This window comes from Coenobita brevimanus, chromosome 14 (genome assembly GCF_032717465.1).
Source record: "Coenobita brevimanus isolate Jiangsu-jjx chromosome 14, ASM3271746v2, whole genome shotgun sequence".
Taxonomy (NCBI): Eukaryota; Metazoa; Arthropoda; class Malacostraca; order Decapoda; family Coenobitidae; genus Coenobita; species Coenobita brevimanus.
The window spans coordinates 23,523,947-23,548,173 of NC_136967.1; the positions used below are offsets into that span (position 1 = coordinate 23,523,947).

General features: G+C 40.4%; 1 protein-coding gene across 1 annotated transcript; it reads left to right on the forward strand.

The window, feature by feature from the left end:
• The first annotated feature begins 17,058 nt into the window (after positions 1 to 17,058).
• LOC145390173 (uncharacterized) lies at positions 17,059 to 20,100 on the forward strand. The gene is made up of 2 exons (XM_080265197.1): positions 17,059 to 17,411; positions 20,028 to 20,100. The coding sequence occupies exons 1-2, from the start codon at positions 17,059 to 17,061 to the stop codon at positions 20,098 to 20,100; spliced, it is 426 nt and encodes a 141-aa protein (XP_080121323.1).
• The last annotated feature ends 4,127 nt before the right edge of the window (positions 20,101 to 24,227 follow it).

Genomic DNA, 24,227 nt, shown 5'->3' on the forward strand with positions numbered 1-24,227 from the left:
AATTTCCTGTGACGCAGTCTCAACTGAACATACTGTAATCATCTGCTGTTAAATGGAATTGAGTACTAATATTATTCCGGCCGTGAGAAGGTTAATGGTGAATGGAGCAACTCTTAAGCCCGTATGACTCGCTCTGAGCTTAATATTATCGTCTTTTGTTAGCTGGAATACAATACTAGAGTTTCACCAACCATGACAAGGTTAACTAAAGATGCAAATGAAACTTCGTCGTAAACAGTGTATCTTGCATGAAAGCACAATATAGGAGAAAAAACTGACGTCAGCACAGGAAAGAAATCTCCTGGCGATCAGAAACCATTGACATATTTATCCATAATCACATACAATTCTCTCTCGTCAATGACAGGATCTCAACAACAGATCTTCTGGCATATTTATCATCTTCAGCCGGAGGATGTCTTATTATTCTATTTTTGTTATTGTCCCACTGATATTCAGTTTGAGAGAACATCCTCGTAATGATGAGGTTAATATGTGTTATATCTAGTTCTTCTTATTCGAAGAGTCTCTTCTATGCTGGATAAAATCGCTTGCAAATATGAAGATACTAAAAGAATTTAAAAAAAAATGCTATGTAGGATTTAACTCTTTGAATTCAGTGATGTATTTTAGTAGCTTACACTTGTTGTCTACAGGCGGCTTCATTCAGGTTAGGAGAGATTTTCGAACTGGATATGATAGATAAAGCCGTAGTATACCCTTTCACAACTACGAATTCTTCTGAAGCTGAATAAAATCGTCTTGAAATGGCAAGAAAACATGAAGAAATACTTTACCGTGTTTTTAAGGAACCAGCCTCTTCATTCCGATACAGTACCCCTTATACCCTTTCTACTTACAGGTGATTTTATTCAGCTCAGGAAAGGCTTCTAGCAGCAGAAAGATAATTTAGACAGCATGTAACTCTTCCAGTCCGAAAAATCTGTCCTAAGATGACTGAAATCGCTTCGAAATAGCAATAATAAAATAAAAGATACGCCAACAGGTATAACGAGTTTGGCCACAACGCAATGTCATCCAGGCCTGGGGCAACCATTTATTTCCTAGTTTTCTCGTTGAATGGCAGTTGATCCAGGAAACAGCGGATCATCTTGAATTCTTCCACTTATCCCCTTTGTTATCTCCCCATGTTGGCTGCTGTTTTGATTATTACACCATCATCATCATCAGTTTATGGACAGGTGTGTTGCGCATTTGTATTTGTCAGGTGTATGAAACAGATGTGCTTGTCAGGTATTCGAGTCTTGCGTGCTGGGACACGTGTGTGGGACAGATAGGTTGGGGAAAGTGTGTGGGACAGGTATGTTGAACAGGTGTGTTTGATAGGTGTGTTAGGTGTGTTGGACAGATGTGCTGGGCAGATGTGTGGGAAAGGTGTGCTGGGCATGTGTGTGGGACAAGTACAGTATGTTGGGCAGGTGTGGGACACTTATGTTAGCAGGTGTGCGGGATAGGTGTGTTAGACAAATGTGCTGAGCAGCTGACTGTGCGTGTGTGTGTGTGTGTGTGTGTGTGTGTGTGTGTGTGTGTGTGTGTGTGTGTGTGTGTGTGTGTGTGTGTGTGTGTGTGTGTGTGTGTGTGTGTGTATGTGAGTGTGTGTGTGTGTGAGTGTGTGTGTGTGTGTGTGAGAGAGAGAGAGAGAGAGAGAGAGAGACGGGTGTTGGGCAGGTGTTTGTGACAGGTGTTAGATAGGTGTGTGTGGAACAGGTGTATTGGGCAGGTGTATGGGACAGTTGTGGTGGGCAGGCGTGTTGGGCAGATGTGTTGGGCAGGTTTATGGGACAGGTGCGTTGGGAAGACGTGTTTGGCAGGTTTGTTGGGCAGATGTGTTGGGTAGGTGTGTGAGACAGGTGTGTTGGGTAGGTGTGTGGGACAGATGTGTGGGACAGGTGTATTGGGCAGGTGTTTGGGATAGGTATGTTGGCAAGGTGCGGTATTGGTTTGCTGGCCAGGCGTGTTGGGCAGATGTGTTGGTCATGTGTCTAGTACAAGTGTGTCGGGCAGGTGTGTGAAACAAGTGTGTGGGATAGGTGTGTCGGGCAGGTGTGTGGGACAGGTGTGTTGGGCAGTTGTGCGGGGCATCCTCGCCTTAATTCCCTTAATTTTGATATGAGAAAATTAGGTGTAACTTGAAAAAGCAAAATCTACTCGTACTCCTGATCACGTCCAACCTCCTACGTTTTCCTCTCACACACATTATCTAAACAGTGGAGGTCTTTAATCTCACAAATTAACGAGTCCATTGCTATATCTATCTATTCCCATAAAATCATATGAAGTGGTTAAGGAAATAAGACGCCAGTTATTGTTAAACTTCTTGTAGCCTCTCATTGTCATTCTACTTAACCCCTTGAATTAGATGATTCCGAAGCTAAATGAAACCCCCTGAGTAAAAAATGGCAAGAGCCGATCCCATATGACCCCCTTTGAAGTGCTGGAGCCTGAGGATAAACAGGCGTAACCCAGAACAGTTAGAGCCTTAAATCCCATGATATAATATTCTGTTTTAATTCTCATTACCTTAAGATAATATTGGAAAGCTTGGGAAAGACTTTTCAAAATGGAGGCGTTATCAATATCTTCCAATGTCTCTTTCACTACGTGGACACTCTCTCAAATTGAAGAAATTTGTACGTCAGTGTCAGAAACAGAATATGAAAAAGAGGTTACGGGCAGGATACTTCCCCCCCTCACCCCTCCGCGTAGCAATTAGTTACCGAAAACTTTCAGTCACCTCTGAGAGATTGGAGCCCATGCGCGTTAAAAAAAAAAGGAAAAAAAAAAAAAGCCCATTACTCTTACTGATGTAGCCCACCACTATGCCATCAAGGGGTAGCCAAAATGGCATAAAGGAGGACGCAATAGTGGTAAAGGAGATAATATAAAATGTGTTAATGCCCTGTTTTCGGGTGGTCCTTCGTATGCTGTATATGGTCTGGAATAGCCAAGATACGAGTAAAATTGTCTATAAACTATTGCTGTGGTGGGGATGAAACTAGCGTCCGACATTCTGACGTATAACCCCTTTCTCGGTTTTAAAATACCTTTTGTCCATTTCTCGATTTTAGTTTTTGTACCATCATAACTGTCTGCTATCTTTCCCGTGAAACATCCCAATTTTAGGCTACTACTTTCGGCCGTGATATGATAATGAGACACAATCATACTCATATTTTTCACCTCAGCTTTAGTAATATTTTGTAATGTTATCACATGATGTAGTTCTGCCCACTTCTTCCTTCACTTTTATCACTCTTTTTCTCACTCTGCCTTCTTTCCTCCTATTTCTCCCATCTTTTCTGTCATTTTTTATTACTCTTCATTCCTTCTCAAGTTGCTTAACACTGAGTGACAAACCTAATGGCTTCCTGTAAGCCAGGAAACCATTTACAATGCTGGGTGGTAACCATATAGACAATTCACACGCGTTCCCTACGTGTCAGCAAGTGGGCTGGCGAAGAGTTTGTGCCTCTCCCCCTGAAAAAACTAACTCAAAGACAAACGGACACCCCTTATGGGATTATTATGTCTGGCTATAGATAAATAGATTTAGTAGAGTGCTGTTGCATAAATCTCGGTTGTCTGTTATGGATCATAATCCAAAGGTTTATATTAATGGCCATATCAACCGCTGGTCAAGTTTTTCATTATTTTGTATGCTTGCGACGCGTCATCAGTATCAACATTTGCTTTTCACATTTAAGAAAGTCAAGATGAAGGGCACACTTTTAGTGTAAACCGGTAACTTTAATGATTTAAAATTGAACACATTAAAATCCAAACAAGGTTATCAACTCATTCATAACATCCAGTGCAACTGTCCGCGATAATTTCCCTACCCCCAAATTCTCTACTGGTAGGTATTTTACTGATATTTTAGCTTTACAGGTTTTTTAAAAGAACACATCTTCATGCATTAGGAGATACTGCTGAACAACAGCATTTTATTATTCTCACGTGACATGCCTAGGCTGGACTCAGTGAAACAGCCACACTTAAGAGGATGGAAACGAGATATTCTGTAGTTTTTTTTTTCTTTACCCAACAACAGCTCTGAATCATGATTTGCACCCGTGTACTCTGGTGAAACAAGCAGGCTAATAAAGTAATCAGTTAGCTCGATGAGTGATATATTTTCCATAAGTATTTTATTGGATTGCTGTGAATGAAACTCCTTTTACCTGATCTCAAATGGCTAATATTATAATCTTTGCTTTGTTACATGCCATTAAAGGGGCTCACTAGCCTCAATAATGACCTTGCTCCTTCAGTTTCTAGGGCCCTTACTTGGTATTCCATCGTTACCTCGTTCATTCCGATTACATTATTTGTTATTGTATTTAAATTATCACCACGTGATTTTTATTCAGTATTGGAACGTACCTCTAGCAGTGAAAAAAGTAAATGAAAGCTCTATGCTCTCCAGCTAGAAAACTTTAAAGTCTCCTGTACTGAATATAATCATATGAAACACACACACACACACACACACACACACACACACACACACACACACACACAGATTGAAATAGAAAGATAAGTCATCAGCTTGAATGGGTTAAAAATAATGCCAAAACCTGACAAGTCGTATAGTGCTTCCCTAGTCAAAATACCTCCACCACCCCCCTCAAGAGGGGGGGCCGTATTATAATCGGCTCTGGATATTTCATAACACCTCTCCCTCAACGATGCATTCCGCACATTACACCCCACATGACTTTATTGGCCACTGATACAAACTATATTGATGTTAGAACCGTATCATGAACACAAAATGCATTATTAAGGAAAAATAAACCACAAGGGAATTAGCAATGAAGTTTCCTATGCCACCTAAAGTATGGTTCATAGAAAGGGGTGCTGTAATATCGCCAAAACACAAATCACAAGAAGTTAGAACAATAACGCCACACCAATTCCTGCACGGGCATATTGTACGCAAATCAGTTCACTACGATGACGTCTTTTGTATCTTATTCTTCCGGCGAAAAGTGCAGCAGATGCAGACCAGGGACCGATAATAAATAACTAGTTTATGAACAACGAATGCATATTTCTTTTTTCTCTGAGCCTTTCAGTACGGTGCCGTCTCTAATATTTTAATCTGGTTGCCACCGGAGACATTATTGAGTTTTAGAAGGATCTCTGGCAATGAAAGGCCAGTTAAGGCTGTACCTAACGCCTCCTGATCGAGATTTCTTCCCTAACCTGAATTAATTGCTCTGAAGCAGCATGAATAACTTGTGAAATTCGTCAAAGTAGCGGAGGAAGTAACACCTGATTTACGACGGAATTCGCAGCAAGTCCTTCAATAGTTTTGGTAGATAGAAAATCTACTTAGGTCTATGAAAATGAAGCGAAAAATGTTCGTCACTAAGTGATTTCGGCTCAGAATCTCCTGGGATCGCGTAGACAAACAATCCTTACCAATTTGCAGGATAAAGAAATCTCATTAGGTTAGTTCTTGTTTTTTGTACCTTGTTGCACAACTAACGCTTAGGTAATTTGTTAACACGGATCCTAGTTATATAGCCTAAAGAGTAAGGAAAGGAGGATATATTCACTAGATTGGGTAAAGGACCTCGGGAAAATGCACGAGCTGAAAGTCTGACCAGTTTGTTTGTTTGTTTTTAATAATTTTTCTTTTATTACATTAGGCTTTTTACTAAGAGTCTTGCCAGTTTCATCCTCGCTCTCTCTCTCTCTCTATCTCTTTATATATATATATATATATATATATATATATATATATATATATATATATATATATATATATATATATATATATATATATATATATATTTATTCTGAGGGTCTGGCCCGTTTCATCTTCTGTTTTTACTGAGATTCTGGCCTTTTTAATCTCTGATTTTGCAGTGCGGCTGGCCAATTTTATCTTCTGTTGTTACTGAGAGTCTGAAAAGTTTTACTTCCTGTTTTACTGACTGAAAAGTTTTATGCTTTGCTGATAGTATGTGTCTGTGTTATCTTCAGATTTCTTCATAGAGTCTGGCCATTTTATCTTCTGTTTTTACTGTTTTTTTTTTTTGTTTTTTTTTTTATGTGCCCGACTTTGGGCATAGGCTTCACAGCCTGCTCTCAAGGCCCAGTAGTCCTCCTACATACCATACACCTCTCTACATGTCACCAGTTTTATCCGTGATTAATGAAAATGACAAGTTTTATCTTGTGATTTTATTGAAGATCTGACAAGTTTCATATTCTGGTTTACTAAAATGATGGTACTGGAGAGGGACGCCTTCACGTGCTGGCACCGATATAATAGGGTGGTTGAAATGCCTGGTTACACAAACGTACCTCTGCTACTTCCCTATGGTGAATTAGAACATAAGAACATAAGAAGAGAGGATAACTGCAGTAGGCCGGTTGGCCCATGCTAGGCAGCTCCTAGAAGAGTAACTGAACTACTAGAATGAGATAAGGACAGCAAAGAAGAAGGCTCTCCCCCGCCCTCCAAACCCTCCAGCCGAAGCCGGCAGGAAAAAGTCAGAAAGAACACCATGCCGTATAGAAAAACTGGCGTGGACATTTTACAGGAAAGTGTGAAAGGAGAATAGAGACTATCTTAGTGTAACCTGAAAAGAAAAGAAAAAAAAAGAAAATTGTAGGGTGAGGGGTAACTCCAGCCTGCAGTTTACTGGGTTCAAGTTTTAGATGAGCCTGGGGTTGCTACTACTAGTACTACTGCTCTAATAGTATGGCCAAATTTGTCTTCCGTTGTTATAACATTTTGGCAAGTTTAACCTTCTTGTTTTACAGAAAGTATGGCCAAATTTATCATCTGTTTTTACACAGAATCTGGTCAGTCTTATATTTTACTGATTGTATGGCCAAATCCTCTCTCTCTCTCTCTCTCTCTCTCTCTCTCTCTCTCTCTCAAACACTAGGTTTGATCTGTTTTTCTGACAGCAGCCAGTTTCATCTTTGTTGATTTACTAATAATCTTCAGTACTACATTTTCCATTTTTTTAACATACTGAATATCATATGTGAAAGGATCGAACTGTGTCCAAGTAAATTTGTTAAAAAGACTTGCTTACGAGTCTCTATCTGGCTCACTTCATATGCTGTCGTTGAAATTACTCATAGGTAATCCCGAACCGAGGGAAACAATCCTGTGTCTGGAAATGATCTGGTATCGACAGGAAAATACTGACAGTATCGTGAACTAAGTAATCTTTGCTGCATTAAGTCATTCAAACGTTGTGTGGCTTAAAGGATAAAACGAGAAACAACAGAGGACTAATTATATGTCAAGTATCAGATCCTTGTTTTATATTGACGCCTTTCTCTTTAATCTTGACTAATTAGGATGTTATTAGTGTAAATGGCTATAATGACACCAGCATTTGCATTGCGCTGGTATCCTCAAGAGTACCATGCAGCGTCCCTCACTCACGTATATAAGCCCCACCTCCCCCTTCCACGGCACCACACTCTCCCCAGCGGTCTCGCAACACACACACTCACGTTCTCTCTGCAACCCAACCACCCTCGGGAAGAACTTAAGGTGAGGAGAGCTGCCTTGTTTACTCTGCAAAGATTAATCGTTTATCTTAATGTTCCTCATGCATGAAAAGCACCCCTTCTTGAATACTGTTCTAAAGACTGACCGTCTGCTTTTATGACCCTCATGTGGCTGATAGTCGTAACTCTAATCGTTCCATACTGCCACTGTAAAAATTGGATTGTCTGACTTACTGGACATCATTCAGTCGTGTAGGTAAATCTAAACCTTCTTCCAACTTCTTATACAAGTTGTTCTGTGACGGATGACATTTTTATCCTTCTGGATTATCACTCCAGATTAGCCCAAGAAAATCGTGATATATGATACACTTTACGTGGAGCTTTGTATGTATTTAATTGTTTTAGACTTTATTTCAAAAGCAACAGTAAACATTTCAGTCAAAGGTAGCATCTCACCTCTCCGTTTCTGAAAATGATTAGTAATAATAGGAGGAAGCTTCTGATGCAGATGGTACTAAAAAGGAATCATAAGACACGTACTGGAAGGGACCAACAATGACAGTGTAAGGTTCAGGATGGAAGCGTTTTTTAGTTTATTATTCCTACCGCTAAATTATTTTATGCTGCGAAGGGGAGGCATCTTTGAGTAAACGGGGCCAATGAAAGTTATGTCTAACTCACAAGACGCAATGTCTGGTTTGAGCTGAATAATATCGTCTGAAGATAGCAAGAATGAAATACAATAGACGTCTCTGGGTTGAGGGAGGTAAGATGGCACAGGGGATAGAGAATAGGAGAGTGTAAATATAGAATGGTTAAAATGGTAGAATAAAATGAGAATAAACCTTTGCTTGATATACTGTATGATTTAATCCGATCAAGGGCCTTTGTAGTTAGAGTACTTTACCGAATCGTGATAAAATACCACACGCTTTCTTAATCTCTTCGCCCTGATGACGTATGTTTTAGTTAATTCCTGTCACCTTCAGACGATTGCATTCAGCTTGGGAGAGACCTTTCGAACTAGACTGGTTAGATGTTGCCATCATTAATTTCTTTAGTATGAGAGATCTTCCTTAAGGTTAATAAAAGCGTCTAAAGGTAACATGATAATATTGAAAAATGACTCCATCAGATCACGGGGTTCAGGTACGGTGAATGCTAGAATGGACAGAGAGATATGATTTCCCCCAAAGACAGTTTCGCATCTCTTCAATAGTCGCTTCACTTGCATGATCATTCGTATGTATCGAATCTGGGCGTAGCCTAAGCATTTCGTCCTGGTTGTAATGAAACTGCATAATATGTCACTTATAATCCATACAGACAAAAGATGTATATCATGTGCAACCTTTGCTGGATACTAAAAATACCCGAGAGAAAAAAGTCGGACGATATCCTAAGTATTAAAGAAGTAAGCATCATGATATTACCTTGATAACCGTGGTATATTGGAAGTGTGCCTTAATTGAAAATTATCGTCTGGTGAAGGGAACAATAAGCTGCCTATGCGTTCCTCAGTCAATAAGAGGATGGGCAAGCAATATTTTTGTTAATATTGTTACCACTGATAAGCAGTCCAGAGGCTTGATAAACCATTTTTTGCAGAGTCTTTCCCTTCCGTTATATGGGCTGATAGTTGATAGAATTACCAAGGCCCATAACTACTTTAGCACTTGTGATTATCGATTAAAATTTTTAATTTTAATGGTTGAAAGAAGCAATTATAATACTGAATTTCACTAAGCTTCGTTAAGAGATCTTAACTATATATACCGATCAACCGGTTGATTCACCGCACATGTAACCTATATGCCTGATATAGAAAAAGTGTGTGAAATGGACATTCTCTCATCTTTTATGAGCTATTAGTACGTATAAACAAAGGCTTTACATTTGAATAATGATGTTAATAGCACACATCTGACAATTTAATCCGGTCAGAGCCTATTCAGTGGACACAGATCAATGAAACGGTACACCACAAACGGCCTAAACAACTGCTGCGTCGTCCTACCTGGCACAAAGGATGTGTTCCCAGTCTTGCTTCACCTGCGTGATAGATACACTACATGACGCAAAAATGGGGCGTCAAAGCAGTAATTGCTCGTGATGCCTGCAAGGAAGCACGAAGGGAGGCTGACGACCGTAATATTAAAACCGGGTGCGGAGAGGTATAAGCAAGGCCCTAATTTTTGACGGTCGTTTCTGGAACCCCTACCACTGTTAAATGTGGTCAGATTGCATCTCACATTACAGTATTGTCAGCCATGGTGCAGAAAGGCTAGACCTGTTCTATCTGTTATCACATGCCTAAAAATTAATATCGCCATAAACTGGGGACTTCTCCACTCTTTCGCACTCTTAATTTAACCGACAAGAGATAGCACCAAAAATAAAACACACACACACACACACACACACACACACACACACACACACACACACACACACACACATCCGTAATCTGACTGGAGATAATATGTCCGTGAGAACTTTCCCGTACTGCCACCGTGACCGAGAGAGGCATTAGGTTTCCGCTCTTACTGCTTCACAAAATTTATATAGAAACCTGCCCCTCTGTCTGTCTGTCTCCAAATATTACCTACAAGAGGCATTCCCCTTTTCTCATCTTCTAAAAAATAAAATAACAAGTCGCCCCAAATCGCCCCTGAATTTTAGTGACAGGGAGGCAGGCGAGTAACGGTGACAGATGGGGGTGGGGGTGGGGGGATGTAGGTAAAGTGGTGAGAGTTAGAGAGGAGGGGCAGAAGGGAAGAGGTTTTTATGACAGCCACACAACAATGCTGCTTCAGACTAACTGTTATCACAACTCATGCTACAATAATGATAATAATAATGATGATAATGATGCTGATAATAACAGAGATAAATGCTGACATAGTGGTACAGTTCTTTATGCGGAAAGGTCTGAATCTCCCAGTGGTGACTGGTGGTGTTTTGTTCTGCAAAATGCTGCCATGGGCGTAAATCAGAATTTTTTCACTTAAATTCTTTGGACTACGATAGCCTAGCCTCGAGTCCCTGCGTCCCTAAGGAGGTATTATGGTAATTGCTGTTATGGGTATTATCATTATTTTTATTATTATTATTATTGTTATTATTATTATTTTATTATTATTATTATTATTATTATTATTATTATTATTATTATTATTATTATTATTATTTTCATACTTCATTGTCGTCTGTCACCACGTTCGAGATGCCGGAGTTAGCAAAAATTAATTCTTTCTTGTGTTTATTAATGTTCGCATGCTTCCCACAGAGAACAGCACAGAGCAGCGAAATCCAGATCACATTACATAAGAGGAGGATAGTAACGCGATCTCCGCTTTTCAAATGCACTGATACTCCAGAGAGAGAAATGAAAAAAAGAAAGAGAGAGAGAAGGGGGAGCAGAGTATAAAAAACAGTCATCTCATTTTCACTGGTGTCTTCGAGAAAGTGGTTCGGCTTGAGTAGAAACAGGTACCCTATTGTATGGATGGTACTAGCACGACGTCAGACTTCACTCCCCAGGCCTAAATGTCAACTTTCTCTCGCTCATCTAAGAGTTAGAGAGTGTTTCCCCATCCATTTCTACTTCGGGCGGGAGGGGGGGAGGGGGACCGTCATTTTGAAACCATCGGCTATCACATACTCCTAGTTTTGTATGATGTTGTGTGTGTGTGTGTGTGTGTGTGTGTGTGTGTGTGTGTGTGTGTGTGTGTGTGTGTGTGTGTGTGTGTGTGTGTGTGTGTGTGTGTGTGTGTGTGATATAAATGTCCCAGAATCGACATGAAAGAGAGAGCATTATGTATTGAAGTCTTGAGGCAATTCATCTGATCATTTGTAACTAAAACTCATTTGTTGCCATGGTTCTTTTACAATAACTTGGCCCAAGTATTTGTCCTTTTGCATTTTGCCTCATCACTGACAGAAATAGATAGTGCTACGGCTCTACACCCTTTCCATAGCGCTTCTTATGTCTAGTGTTATGTTCTAGTGTTAATCCCTTGTTATTGCTCAGTATTCATTGTGGAGGTATGTCAATTTTAGGTCAAGTCTGAGTAAAAAGAGTTTAATTATTTTATCTCAGAAGGACTTTACTGTTTTCATTACCTGCTTAACGTAAAAAATTCCCTTCATTTATGTAGGTTGTGATAAACATCTGGAACGGCCACCTAATAGCTTCTTTGTGGGGAGGAGACCGTTCATCGAAATTATTTAAATTTTCCTGATGAACTTTGTCAAGATGCGGAAATCTAAACTGAGTACTTGAAATCCAGTACCAGTCACCGAAATTGTTTGTGTAGTTTAAGGAAGACTACGCGTAACATTTCAGCCGTCTAGTCTTTCCGGGACTTTTCATGACTCAGCGTGAAAGGAGCGTATCAGAAGGATGAGACGGAAACGAATTACCAGTATCTCATGTAACTCTTCGATTTGAGCATTACATTACTGCCATTTGTCAAGTTTCTATGAAAGTTATGTTGCCTGTATCAGCTCTCTCTCTCTCTCTCTCTCCCTCTCTTTTCCACTTCATATCGCTGAGTAATGCGATGAAGGTGTCTGTGTGTTTGGGTGGGGCCTGACATTTCACTTTCTCTGTCGGAAGTGTCACCAGGTGTTTATCTCTCTCTCTCTCTCTCTCTCTCTCTCTCTCTCTCTCTCTCTCTGGATGAGCCGCTTCACGTCACGTTCTAAAAAGAAAGTGTTGGCTGGAGTTTTTATGACACTTGTAATTAATTGATTCACTTTCACAATATACGCATCCCGGTTGATTAACTGCAGATAAGCACCAAAGCGTTATGTCATTTTTGCCTTATTGTCGATATTACTCAGCTGGCTCCATTAATTCGTTGTGGAAGACTTATATGAAAAAAGTACGGTTATCCCCCTTTCACCACAAGAGGTAATATATGTCTAGTAGTGTAGGTGCGTGGAAACAAGAATATAGCGAATATGGTGTCATAGAACTGGAGGGATTTAGATACCAATAAAAAAAACACTAAAGGTGGTATAAATACAGTCAACGGTGTCTTAATTTGGTACATAATCGTAGTCACATAAAATATCCATTAATATTTGCTGCGGTTCAACTTCACACCTGCTTCGCACAACCACATAACGGCGCCATTAAAGTAACCACAAAGCAGCTCGTTGGGATGGGTTTAAGTACTCGTCATTACCACCTCCTTGCTCAGTGTGCTTGTACCTGTGGTAGGGGGAGGGTGCCTGCAGCAACTCTTCTCTTACGTCGTCTAAAGAATGGCACTCAGCCGTACCGTCGTAGCTAAAATACGCTCCGTAGCACCTCTTGTTTACCCAATTATTATTATTATTATTATTATTATTATTATTATTATTATGATTATTATTATCATCATTATTTGCACATGGCACGACGATATTTCCTTTTATGATTCATGCGAAAACAATCCTTACCAGTTATTTCTGCACAATGGCACGATGGTCCGTGTTATGTTACTCGGCAAAACTGCTGTTTACCAGTATTGGGAAAGGTATGTAATGGCAAATTAAAGTATGATATGCAAATTAAATACCAAAGGAAGAAGTGCTCATTATCTTCCTGACCTGACGAGAAAACAGTCTGTCTATCTGTCTACACGCAGACGCCATAATCCCTTAAGTGATGGTCGTTTGTCACTGAGTTAGTTGTTATACGGAGAGGGGCACTAACCCTTCACCAACTCACTTGCTGTCACATAGGGAATACGTATGGATTGGCTATATGGTTACCACCCAGCTTTGTAAACGATTTTCTGGCTTACAAGACACTATTTGGCTTGTCACTCTGTTTAAAGCCCTTGAAAAAGAAAGAATAATAATAAAGTGACAGGAAAGGTGGAAGAAATAGGAAGAGAGAAGGCAGACAGCAAAAGGGCAAAAAAAGTGAAGGAAGATGTAGGCAGCACTACATCAAGTGAGTGGATGATGGTCGCCACCACATAATAATAAAGGCTGTCATACGTGCTGTGGGAATTGGTTCGGCTCTGTTTGTGATAAGCCGTCCTGTTTCACAGTCGAGATTAGGTTTGTTGAGCTGACTATGAATCATAATATTTCCAGCTCAGCCTATACTTGCTTTTGTACTTTTCCTGGTTCAATACTGTGTTTACTTTCTAAAAATTTACCCATATGGGTACGTAACCTCATAGAAAAAGTAGATCGTGTTGTTTATGAAAGAGCTTATATTCGATTTAAGGATAATCAAAGTAACACTTATGCCGCTGATTTTTTTTCCTACTTGATAGCCTATTGAAAGGTTTGCGCTAAAATAAGGGCCTTGTAAATTTTAGATAAAGATTCGGAATCACATGACTTGTCATCATCATCGTCATCATCATTTAAGTCTTTCTAATCCTAGGACGGGGTGAGTTAGTGGTAGGGTCTAGAGAGCCAGACAGAATCTGAAGGAATGAGACACTAACCAAAGCTTGCATGACTGAATGGGCCACACTCCCACTCATTCACCATTCAAGTCCCTGGAGTTCTGACTCTACCTGATAGTTAAAAAATAAATAAATAAATAAATAAAACACAAGTACCTTCGCACTTACTCATGCCACAGAGTCATTCCGGTAAAATTAAAAAAAAATAAAAATGGATGCCAGACCCTGGTCATGCACTTCGTACAAAATTCAACCAGCAAGCTAGATCTCTTGTCAATTCCATAGCCTCAACAGCTTCCATTCCTCTCTTTCTCACACGCTTATTTACCATATCTATTCAACTTCTTGGCCCACCACGCCTCTCTCCACTTTCTAAATAACTTAGGTATATGTTTACCATTTCACCATTATTGCTATCTTTGTTATGAAAGTACGTATAATTTGACCCATTCAGCCATGGGCGCCATTTTCAGGTTCTTCTTGCTATCATAAGGGTTCATTCAGCTTAGGGGGGGTGGGGGCTATTCTAAGTGTTGTCGGTTAGGGCGCCCTCCATCCGTTCACTTGGTGCAATGTTACCTTCAGGTGACTCTACGTTGAATGACAAGCCAAATGGTTTCCTGTAACCCAGCAAATCATTCACTACGTTGGGTGGTAGCTATATAACTAAAACACCTGGTGATACTGTGGGTTGACGGTCTCCAGTTGGATATGGATAACAATGATTTACATCTGAGGAGTAGATGGAGATTACCGCTCCCAAAATACCTTTTAAAGAAATTTAATTTTTTTAATGTGTATTCGAAACACTGAAATAAAAGTAAGCAAAGGAAGATTATCTGGAGTTAGGCCCTAAGGACTAATGAACTGGAGCTTCAGTTCACCTATCGTCAGCTTTCCATCCACCTCAGGAATACAGACCTTTTTGATGGGTGTTTAAGTGTCCTTCACTGACCACCCCAGCCTTATATGTCAGGACTGAGCAGCCTAGCCACTGCCTCGTATACTTCTGATAGGAAAATAAATGTTTGGATGATAGATGTGGGATGAAACTGCATGGAGTAGCCAAGAATAAGCGTGATCATAGTGAGAAGGAAAATAAAACCAAGTATAGGGGTAAATTTGGCGTGAGAAATAACAGGTTCTGATCTAAATCGGACATGTCGAATAACGAAACTTGAACTCTGTGTGAAGCACTACATTCGCAATTATCCTCTGCCCATGTGATCCGTCTCAGTGGGGTAATTAAGTACAGTTAAGTGCAGTGTGCGTTCACGGGTGACTACAGCAGGATGATAGGAACTGTTTAGCACATTTTGTTGTAAAGTCATCATCAAAAGAAAGATGCTCTAAAACATACAAGTCCTGTAAATCTTTTTTTTTTAATATATATATATATATAATAGAGGAAATGAAAAGAAAATTACAAGAGAAATAGTAGAATATACAGAGCATGTAGACACCATGACCATATTTTTCCTAAAAGATACTCAGTTTGCCACACTGAACTTGAAAGTATTTAAACCAAATGCTGTAGCAGTCAACAAAAGATTAAGCTTCTTCAGATTTTTCAATGATCCGTTAGTTCCGGTTCCGTCTGATTGCACTGGCCATCTATCATTTCACTCTTTATGTTCCTTTGTTGTGTACAGTGACGAAGAAAAGTTGGCATGCTATTCTGCTCTGTCTGTTTAACACCAAGGGCTTTTCTGTTACTTTCCTTCCAGACATATCGTATCAGAGAGAATCATCTATATACAGAGAAATATGCAAGGCCTCTCTTAGCTGAGGAATATTAGCTGGCAGATGAAAAGTGGGATAGAGAAAAGGTGAAATTTCACGTGAAACTTTGTCTCCAATTGGATCATGATTCTGACTTCCCGCCTGTGCATGTACTGCGCTTCTGTCTGTTTAGCCTCGCAGCACGTAGAATTCTTTGGCTGAGAACATGAATTACTCCGGGTCAGGAACCTAGTAGCGTCATATCAACGGGCCGAGTTGTGGGAACCGTAACAATGTAGCCTGGGTCGAGATTCACAAACAAAATTACTGTCCTCTGCCTGTCGTGAGTTTGGTATGATTTGGTTTTGGTGGCAGGACAAGGAGGGCATAGGAGCTTCCTATATTTCTTGTTCTGTCTGCAAAAACAAATTCTAGTTATTAGTGGAGAAAATATTATGATTTTCTTTTTTTCAGTGCAAGAAAGACGAGAACAGGAAAGGGCAGAACCTTTGGAGTCTGTTATTCTTTCTGCAAGTAAAAGTCTTAGTTACGTAAAATACGATCGTAAGTTTGTTTATGAATCCGAGCCAAGAATTTTAGAGTATGGTGTCAATAGTGATGAGAAGAAAGACAACTTCAGGTGTACAAATTTTGAAGGCTGTTGTAATGAGAAAATGGAAGTTCGAATCATATTTTCTGGACACTAATGATAGCGCTCCTGTTACGTTTTACCTTTTCCTATTCCCACTCAACCTATTTTCAGCAGAAGAGATAATGAAGAGGATGATGATAATGGTGACAAATTTTCAGCGAGTCAGTTTCTGATAAATATCATCCCATGCCAGTAAAAATTAGTTCTATAAAAACAGGATTATGACGCAGTGATTATCAAATAATTAAATGAGATCATCGGATAACATTCAGTATTACCACGTATGTTTTCAAGCTGATTTGTGTTATATATTAAGTAATATATGACATCTTTACCTGTGCCCAGTCTTTTTTTGTTGTGTTTCTTAACAGTAGCCAGCATTTCGAAGTGTCTGGTAACTTGAAGCAACCTGACCCTTACTTATTTACGTCCACACCAAATAAATTTCTTGTAATCCAGGAAACCCTGAGCTTCTGTGGGCTAAGGCGATCTAACCATATGTGGTTCAAAAAGGTTTACATCGGAGGGAATGTTGGAGCTTACTGCACACATAACACTGTTCAAGAACAAGCCACTGGTCACTCTTGCCTTAAATTTCTGGACTAAATAACCAATCTCCAGGAGCCTTCGCTTCTCATGGGGCAATAACAATGAATGATACTCATAGACAGACAGACAGACAGATAGATAGCTAGATATATAGATTCATAGATGTCGTATTTCACCCAGTCTTTCTCTCTTCCAGCAGCCAGAATGTCCCAGTCTTTGGTAACCGTTTTGGTGGTGGTGTGCCTGGCAGCCCTCACATTAGCCGACTCCAGCCTGAACGCCGTGGAACCCAGCCTGGACGAGCAAGCTGAGGCATCCCCTCGCTTTGGCTTCCTGGCTCTAGACAACAGTGGCGCCACCGTCACTTTCAACACAACGTCCCTCCAGTACGCTGTCCTGATTGGCATCGTCCTGGTGGTGATTGCCCTCATCGCCATCCCCATCATCGGCGCTGGAGTGGCCACATTTACCAATCGCGGAGATGGATATGACAACAATTACTACTACGGCTACGATCAGACACAGGGATATTCCACCTACAGTAACTTCGCCAAGAGGTGAGCTATATTAACTCTATCTATCTATCTATTGCCAGACGCCTCAATCCCGTTTGGGGTGGCCACAAACAAATCGCCTCCAAGTCGCCCTGTCCCCCGCCATTTCACTCCCCTGCTCCCAGCTCACACCCCCCTCTCTCATATACCTCTCCACCCCATCCCTCCATCTCATCCTCGGCCTCCCCCTCCCTCTTTCCCCCTCCACCTCACTCACATACACTCTCTTCGTCAGTCTTTGACCCTCCATCCTCTCCACATGGCCAAACCACCTCAGTGTGTTCCTCATAACGCTTCCTATCACATCCACATCAACACCACAACGCTCCTTTATATCCTCATTCGTCAGCCTGTCTCTCCATGTGACTCCACAGGCTCCTCTTAAATAACTCATTTCCACTGCCCTCACTCTTGACTTGTGTCCTTCCAACAACGTCCAAGCTTCACTTCCGTACGTTAGAGTTGGTATCACAATACTGTCATGTAGTAACTTTTTCACTTCCATGCTCACTTCCCTGTTTCTTATCACTGCTTTCAAGGAACCAGCAACCTTTCTTCCCTGCTGTACCCTTTCAAGCATTTCACCCTCCAAACCTCCATCCTTACTCATCACACTACCCAAGTACTTAAACGTACTCACACTTTCCAATTCCTCACAATCCAACCTCGCTGTACATTCACTGATTTCATCTCTCTCAAAGACCATCACTTTACTCTTCCCTACATTCACCTTTAGATTCCGTTTCTTACACACTCTCCCAAACTCATCCACCAAGCCTTGCAGCTCTCCTTCGTCTTCACTCAACAACACAGTATCATCTGCAAACAACAGTACAGGGAGTTTCCAAACACTATCCTCTCTCACCATGGCCACTCCAACATCCACTACCCTACCTTGTACCTCTTTTATTACCCCATCCATGTACAGATTGAACAACCATGGAGACATGACACATCCCTGTTTCAACCCAACCTTCAAAGAGAAAAATTCACTTAGATCACCATCCACACGCACTGCAGCCTTCGCACCATCGTACATACTCTTCACAGCATTCAACAACTTTCCATCTACTCCATATATTCTTAACACTTTCCACAATCCTTGTCTATCCACCCTGTCATATGCTTTCTCCAAATCCATGAATGCCGCATACAACTTCTTTCCCTTCTCTAGAAACTTTTCCACTAAAGATCTGAGAATGAATATCTGATCTACACAACCTCTTCCCTTCCTAAAGCCTCCCTGTTCTTCTCCAACTAATTTCTCTGTTCTTTCTCTAACTCTGTCAATAAGTATCCTACCATACACTTTTCCTATTATACTAAGAAGACAAATGCCCCTATGGTTACCACAAACTTCTTTTTCCCCTTTTCCTTTGTCCAAGGGAATAATTATACCTGACTTCCAATCCTCCGGGACTCTACCTTCCTCCCAGGCCAATCTGCACATCTTCATCATCCATTCTACTACTATCTCTCCCCCATGCTTCAGCATTTCACCACACACTCCATCAATTCCTGGGGCTTTCCCCGATTTAACTTTCTTCATTGCTTCCACAACTTCTATCCTACTGATTTCTTCCTGTCTTCTCACCTCCCTCCTTCTCCCAGCCATTCCCCAGCCACTTATACTCGCATTACTTCCATCCTCTACGTTCAACAATTCCTTAAAGTGTTCTCTCCATCTGCTCACTTTTTCTCCCTTCTCCACTAGTAATCTACCATTTTTATCTTTCACTCCCCTGCTATCTTCACTTCCACCCTGTCTTACTCTTTTCACCTCTCTCCAGAACATTTTCTTACAGTCCCTCCACTTTACACTCAAATTTCTTCCAAATTCCTCATCCACTCTCTTCTTACTCTCTCTTACTAATCTTTTCACCTCTCTCTTCCTTTCTACATATAACTCTCTCTTCCGCCTCTCAACCTCTTCCACGCCCCTATTTCTCATCCATTCATTGTATGCTTTCTTCTTTTGTGCCACAGCCTATTTCACCTCTTCAGTCCACCACGCTGTTCCTTGCACCCCCCTCCGTCTTCTCTTCCTTCCACACACCACATCACATGCTCAGACTCACTCAGACTTTTATACCCACTCTCTGATAAGTATTGATCATGAGAGGGTTATGTAGCAGCGTAAGGCCAACAGAATTTAAGAACGCATCATAATATTTCTGTTTCTTTCTCAACATTTTTGCTCTTCAGTTGAAGTGTTTGATACAGAAAAATAAATATTTGATTTGTCTTTTTACTAATATTCGGTCGAAATGACCGTCCTGTTGTGAGCCTTCTAGGAGTCATGGGAGACTTCGTAGCTCCACATGCTTAGCGATTTATTTTGCATGTCACACCTGAACATTCTCTTTTATGACAGATCGTTTTAATGTCAACAGACATTGCATTTTGTATCATACAAGGTGAAGTGTATGTGTAATGTACAAAATAAATCGCTAAGAAAGAAGTTTGCGAAATCTCAATGCCACATAGACTGAGAAATTGTGTACGGCAGTATATTATGGTTATCTTGATGTCTAATGCTTTTTGAACCACATGGATGCATATCAGTATTGTTATTCATGACCTCCGTTCAATATGGAAATAAATGGCTTCATTTTTCAGATCTCTGGATGTGCTGTCCCCTGTGCTGGCGGCGCTGAGTGAGGCATACAGGAAATATGAGAATGAACACTGAGCACCCTATCCCTCCCCAGGCTTGCCATATTCCCCCCCTCAGTCCCCCCACTCCCCAGCCTGGCCACATTCTCCCTCACTCCCTCAGCCCCCTTGCTCACCCCATCCGCCTCTCATCGTTAACCTTACCTTCTGCAGCTCTCCAGCAGTCCACCTAGTACTTATTAATCACTTGACTTCGATGACATATTTTGTATTCAATTTATTGTTACCACTGGACAGTTTCACTCAGCTCAGGGGAGACCATTCGAAGTGAAGGAATTAGTTACAGCCTCCATTAACCCCTTCGTTGCAAGACGCTCCCCTTAGTTTAATAAAATCGTCTGACATTAGCGTGAACAAACGAAAAAAAAAAGTAACTGGATTGAAGAGTTTAAGCTTTCTTCCCCGGTTTATTTCCATTTAACCCTTTAATTACAGGGGAAACTCAAGCTAAAGGAAATCGTCTGGGGGTAGGAAGACTAAAGAAAAAAATATCCCACGAACTAAAAACGTCAAGGTCAATTGTTCCTAATCTCTTACTATAGCTGAAGAAAAAAAAAATCATCTGGAGTTAACAAGAAAGAAACAAAGGCCTTATCGTACTGAAGGGATTATGAAAAAAATAGAGAAAAAGAGACCTCAAAGAACTAACGGACTGGCGGCAGAGCAATGAACAGATAGTAAAGAGGACGGAAGTGCAGGAGCTGACTTACGAGGAGACTGACAGCCGTATTTTCCTTGTCTAACTTTTTTAACATCACGTCAGCGATAAATTTTGCGTTTTAAACGTTCATATCCTTTTGTATGTCACTAATGCAAGTTTCATTAATTCGATACTGAAACGACATAAATAAAATGAATCGGTAGGGAAGAGATGCTACAAAGTATCCTAAGGCAATGAGAAAGAGGCTGTCTCAGAGTGTGCCGGTACAGCCCGTGTGTATGCCGACTTCACATAAAAACTTTAGCAAGACACAGACTTTGACCGCCCAACTGTATTATTGTACTGTAGGCTATACATGATACGACGAGACATGAATGCAGACATTAGCCTCCTCTGATTTACGAAACTGTTTGGACTGTCATTCATCATCATCATTATCTTCTTCTTCTTGTTTCCCTACGCAAATAGTTAAGACGAACTGAAAACTCGACTGCTAAACGACTGTGACCCACAGACCGTGAGTAGAGCAGTTTGTCACGGACGCAGCCAGGCTGACGGTGTAATGACAGGAAACAGAACGCGACGACTTACACAGGTTCACTCCACTTTTCATTTTCCTTATTAGCGATTCATTCTAATTCCTGGTGACTAACAGGTCTCATTCATTAAGAGGAAGGGAAGGGAATCCCGGGAAAGAGCTTAAACTCTTTATTTCTCTAACGTTTTTGAGAGATTATACCGAAACGTTAAAGACATGAAGATAATACTCCCAGACTCCTATGACTCACTTTCAGCTTAATAATGTTGTCTAGTGTTAGGTAGAATGGAATACTAGAGTTGTCTTGACCATGAGTGTGTGCCTTACCTCTCATCCGTTGTATCCACTTGTCACTGTGACTAAAGCACAAGTCTCATTCGGTTGAATTTGTATATATGTGATTTGTATGACCAATACCATTCTGTAAGACTGACCGACACAAGTTGTTAGGATATGTATTATATTTATTTGCCTTTATTGCCTATTTATATTTATATCTTCGTAACTGAGATGCTCACTTGTTACTACACACCAGTCGTTATCCACATTTACTTGTCATTTGATCTCTTCTATGTATGGGGAGCGAATTGCAGTCTTATTTTCATGCTTAAGCTATAAAAGTATTTCTTTAAAAATCTACGTATATTAATCTTATTTGATTGTTGCGCAAATGCATGAAGCCATACAGTGCTCTGCCTATAAGAAGCGACCGTAATAAGACAGACAGGACACGTTATAGCGAGCACTGAAGACCTATTCAAAATATCAGAGATGCCACAAGAATGCCTTATGAATCCGACTAGGCCTAGCTTGGAGTAGGAACTGTTTATGGAATGTATGTCCCAGTATTTTTTACATAATTCCCCTTCACTTAGTCGAGGTCGTGTTGACACTAGACTTGTGGAAGTGTCTGCCAACTGCATTGTATTATTAAGGCGAATAAAGTTGTTTTATTTAATTCTTTTTGTATAAATGTATTCCCTGTGTCATTGAACCCTATTTTCATTTCAGTATATTGACCTTTTCTCAGACTTAAGAGTTCAGTGAACTGACAGCACTGGTTGACACAGAGTTGAAGATATCTTTCAAATGTACTATAATTCTTGCAAGAAACTTTACCTCATTCATATACCGATGTGTCAGCTAACTACAGTTTCATCACCGACATTAATGAATTTATTTACTTCAGTATAATTATGCACGCCTTTTAAATAAGCTCTCCATTCCGCATATCTTCAAAGCGTTCAACATGCTTAGTGCAATCCATAAGAAAAAAAAAAAAGAGAAAGAGAGAGCCTTCGACCACTATACAGTATGTTTAGTGAACAACCTCCCTTAAAAGCTGATCACTGCAAATTTCTCTGGTGCCTTTTTAATGACTATTAGCAAAAAGTGACTACATCAAAACTAGCTGGATAAGTCTGATGGTTAAAATGTACCGATAACTTTTTAAGATTACCTAGAAATATGAAATTCTTAATAAATCTGTCAGCCAATTATTTTTGTTTTCTACTTGATATCCGGCTTTATACTACACTCACAATGATGTAGCTGTTACGGTGTCTCCCTTTGTGAGTCCCTTGGGTACCACACTGGCACAATCGAGAACGAACGTTAGTCTTTTTATTTTTTTATGTGTCCGACTCTGGGCATAGGCTTCACAGCCCGCTCTCAAGGCCCAGTAGTCCTCCTACGTACCATCATCTCTCTACATGTCACAACTTCGGGGCTAATATCCACCGTCCTTATTGAATACATGCTAGGGCTGTCCCATATAGGACTGGTGTATTGGTATTAGCGGGGGTATTTTACAACATGTCGGCGGGTCTTCTGGTAGATCAGTAAAGTCTGATTTCATGAAATTCAGATCCTTAAACTGTTCCCTGCCCCATGGGGATTTTAACATGGGTCCGGTAGGACTGCAGGCCACCCCTCTACCGATTGAGCCACCGCCGCGGAGCTTGCAAGTGTGCCTTTATGTGCGTTTATGTGAACGAAACACTGAAACTTTTTTTTATATACTTGATTTTGGGGGAAGTGTTAGAGGTCAGCCAGAGAGTAAAGCCTTTTGTTTTCGAGGGTAGGTCAAAGACCAAAGGTACGTGCAGGGTCGAAGTTTGACTTCAGAGGACAATCAATCACAGGTTAGGGTATCAAGGCAAAGGCAACCAAAATAGTTTTGATCTGATCTGAATCAAACTTGACAAGAGAGTTGATGGTCAGACAAGAATGGAAGGGTTTAATTATGAGAACAATCAGTCAAAGTCAAGGTCACATTTCTACCACTGAGTTTGTGTGTGAACAAAATAAATCGTTTTTTAATGTAATTTGGACCGAGCGTGGTATTTGAGCTGAGGTTCATCCTTAGAGTTTAACTTCTTGCTTTTGACAGCAATATACCAAAAGTTAAGGTCACATGGCAAGGTCAGCGTAAATAGGTTTTCTCCCATGTAGGCTAAGCTTTGTGGAAGGGCTCTGGTTAAAACAATGATAAAGAGATTCTCTTTTGAGAATAATCAAAAGTCAAGGTCACTGGGCAAAGTCTTTTTAACGGTTTTTATCTTATATGAACCAAAGCTGATGGAAGGGTTAAGGGTTAGCCAAAAATGAAGAAATTTGATTATTAGAGAGACCTATTGAAACCAAAGTCACAGGGCGAGGTCAAATATTCGTCTCATAATCCAGTTGGTGGGGGTGAGTGTTGCGCTCTGTGAGTACTCCTTCTTAGTGGGAATAGATTTAACCTAATTCATACCTTCAAAAGCTTAAACCAGTTTGGTCAAAAAGCAATGCTGATGAGATCTTTCTGATATTAAAGGGGCAGTCACATATTAATTACAATTTAAAGACGATTCACATTACGCTTGCCTGTGAGGAAACAGCTATCAGTAATCTCTCCTTTCTGGATGAACAAGTTACCTTCAGCAATAATCAATAATCTCCC

Bases quoted from the DNA above. Each gene is read 5' to 3' on its own strand.
- LOC145390173 (XM_080265197.1), top strand. From the start codon at position 17,059: ATGTCCCAGTCTTTGGTAACCGTTTTGGTGGTGGTGTGCCTGGCAGCC. The intron at 17,412-20,027 runs GTGAGCTATATT...TTCATTTTTCAG, and splicing joins TACAGTAACTTCGCCAAGAG to ATCTCTGGATGTGCTGTCCC.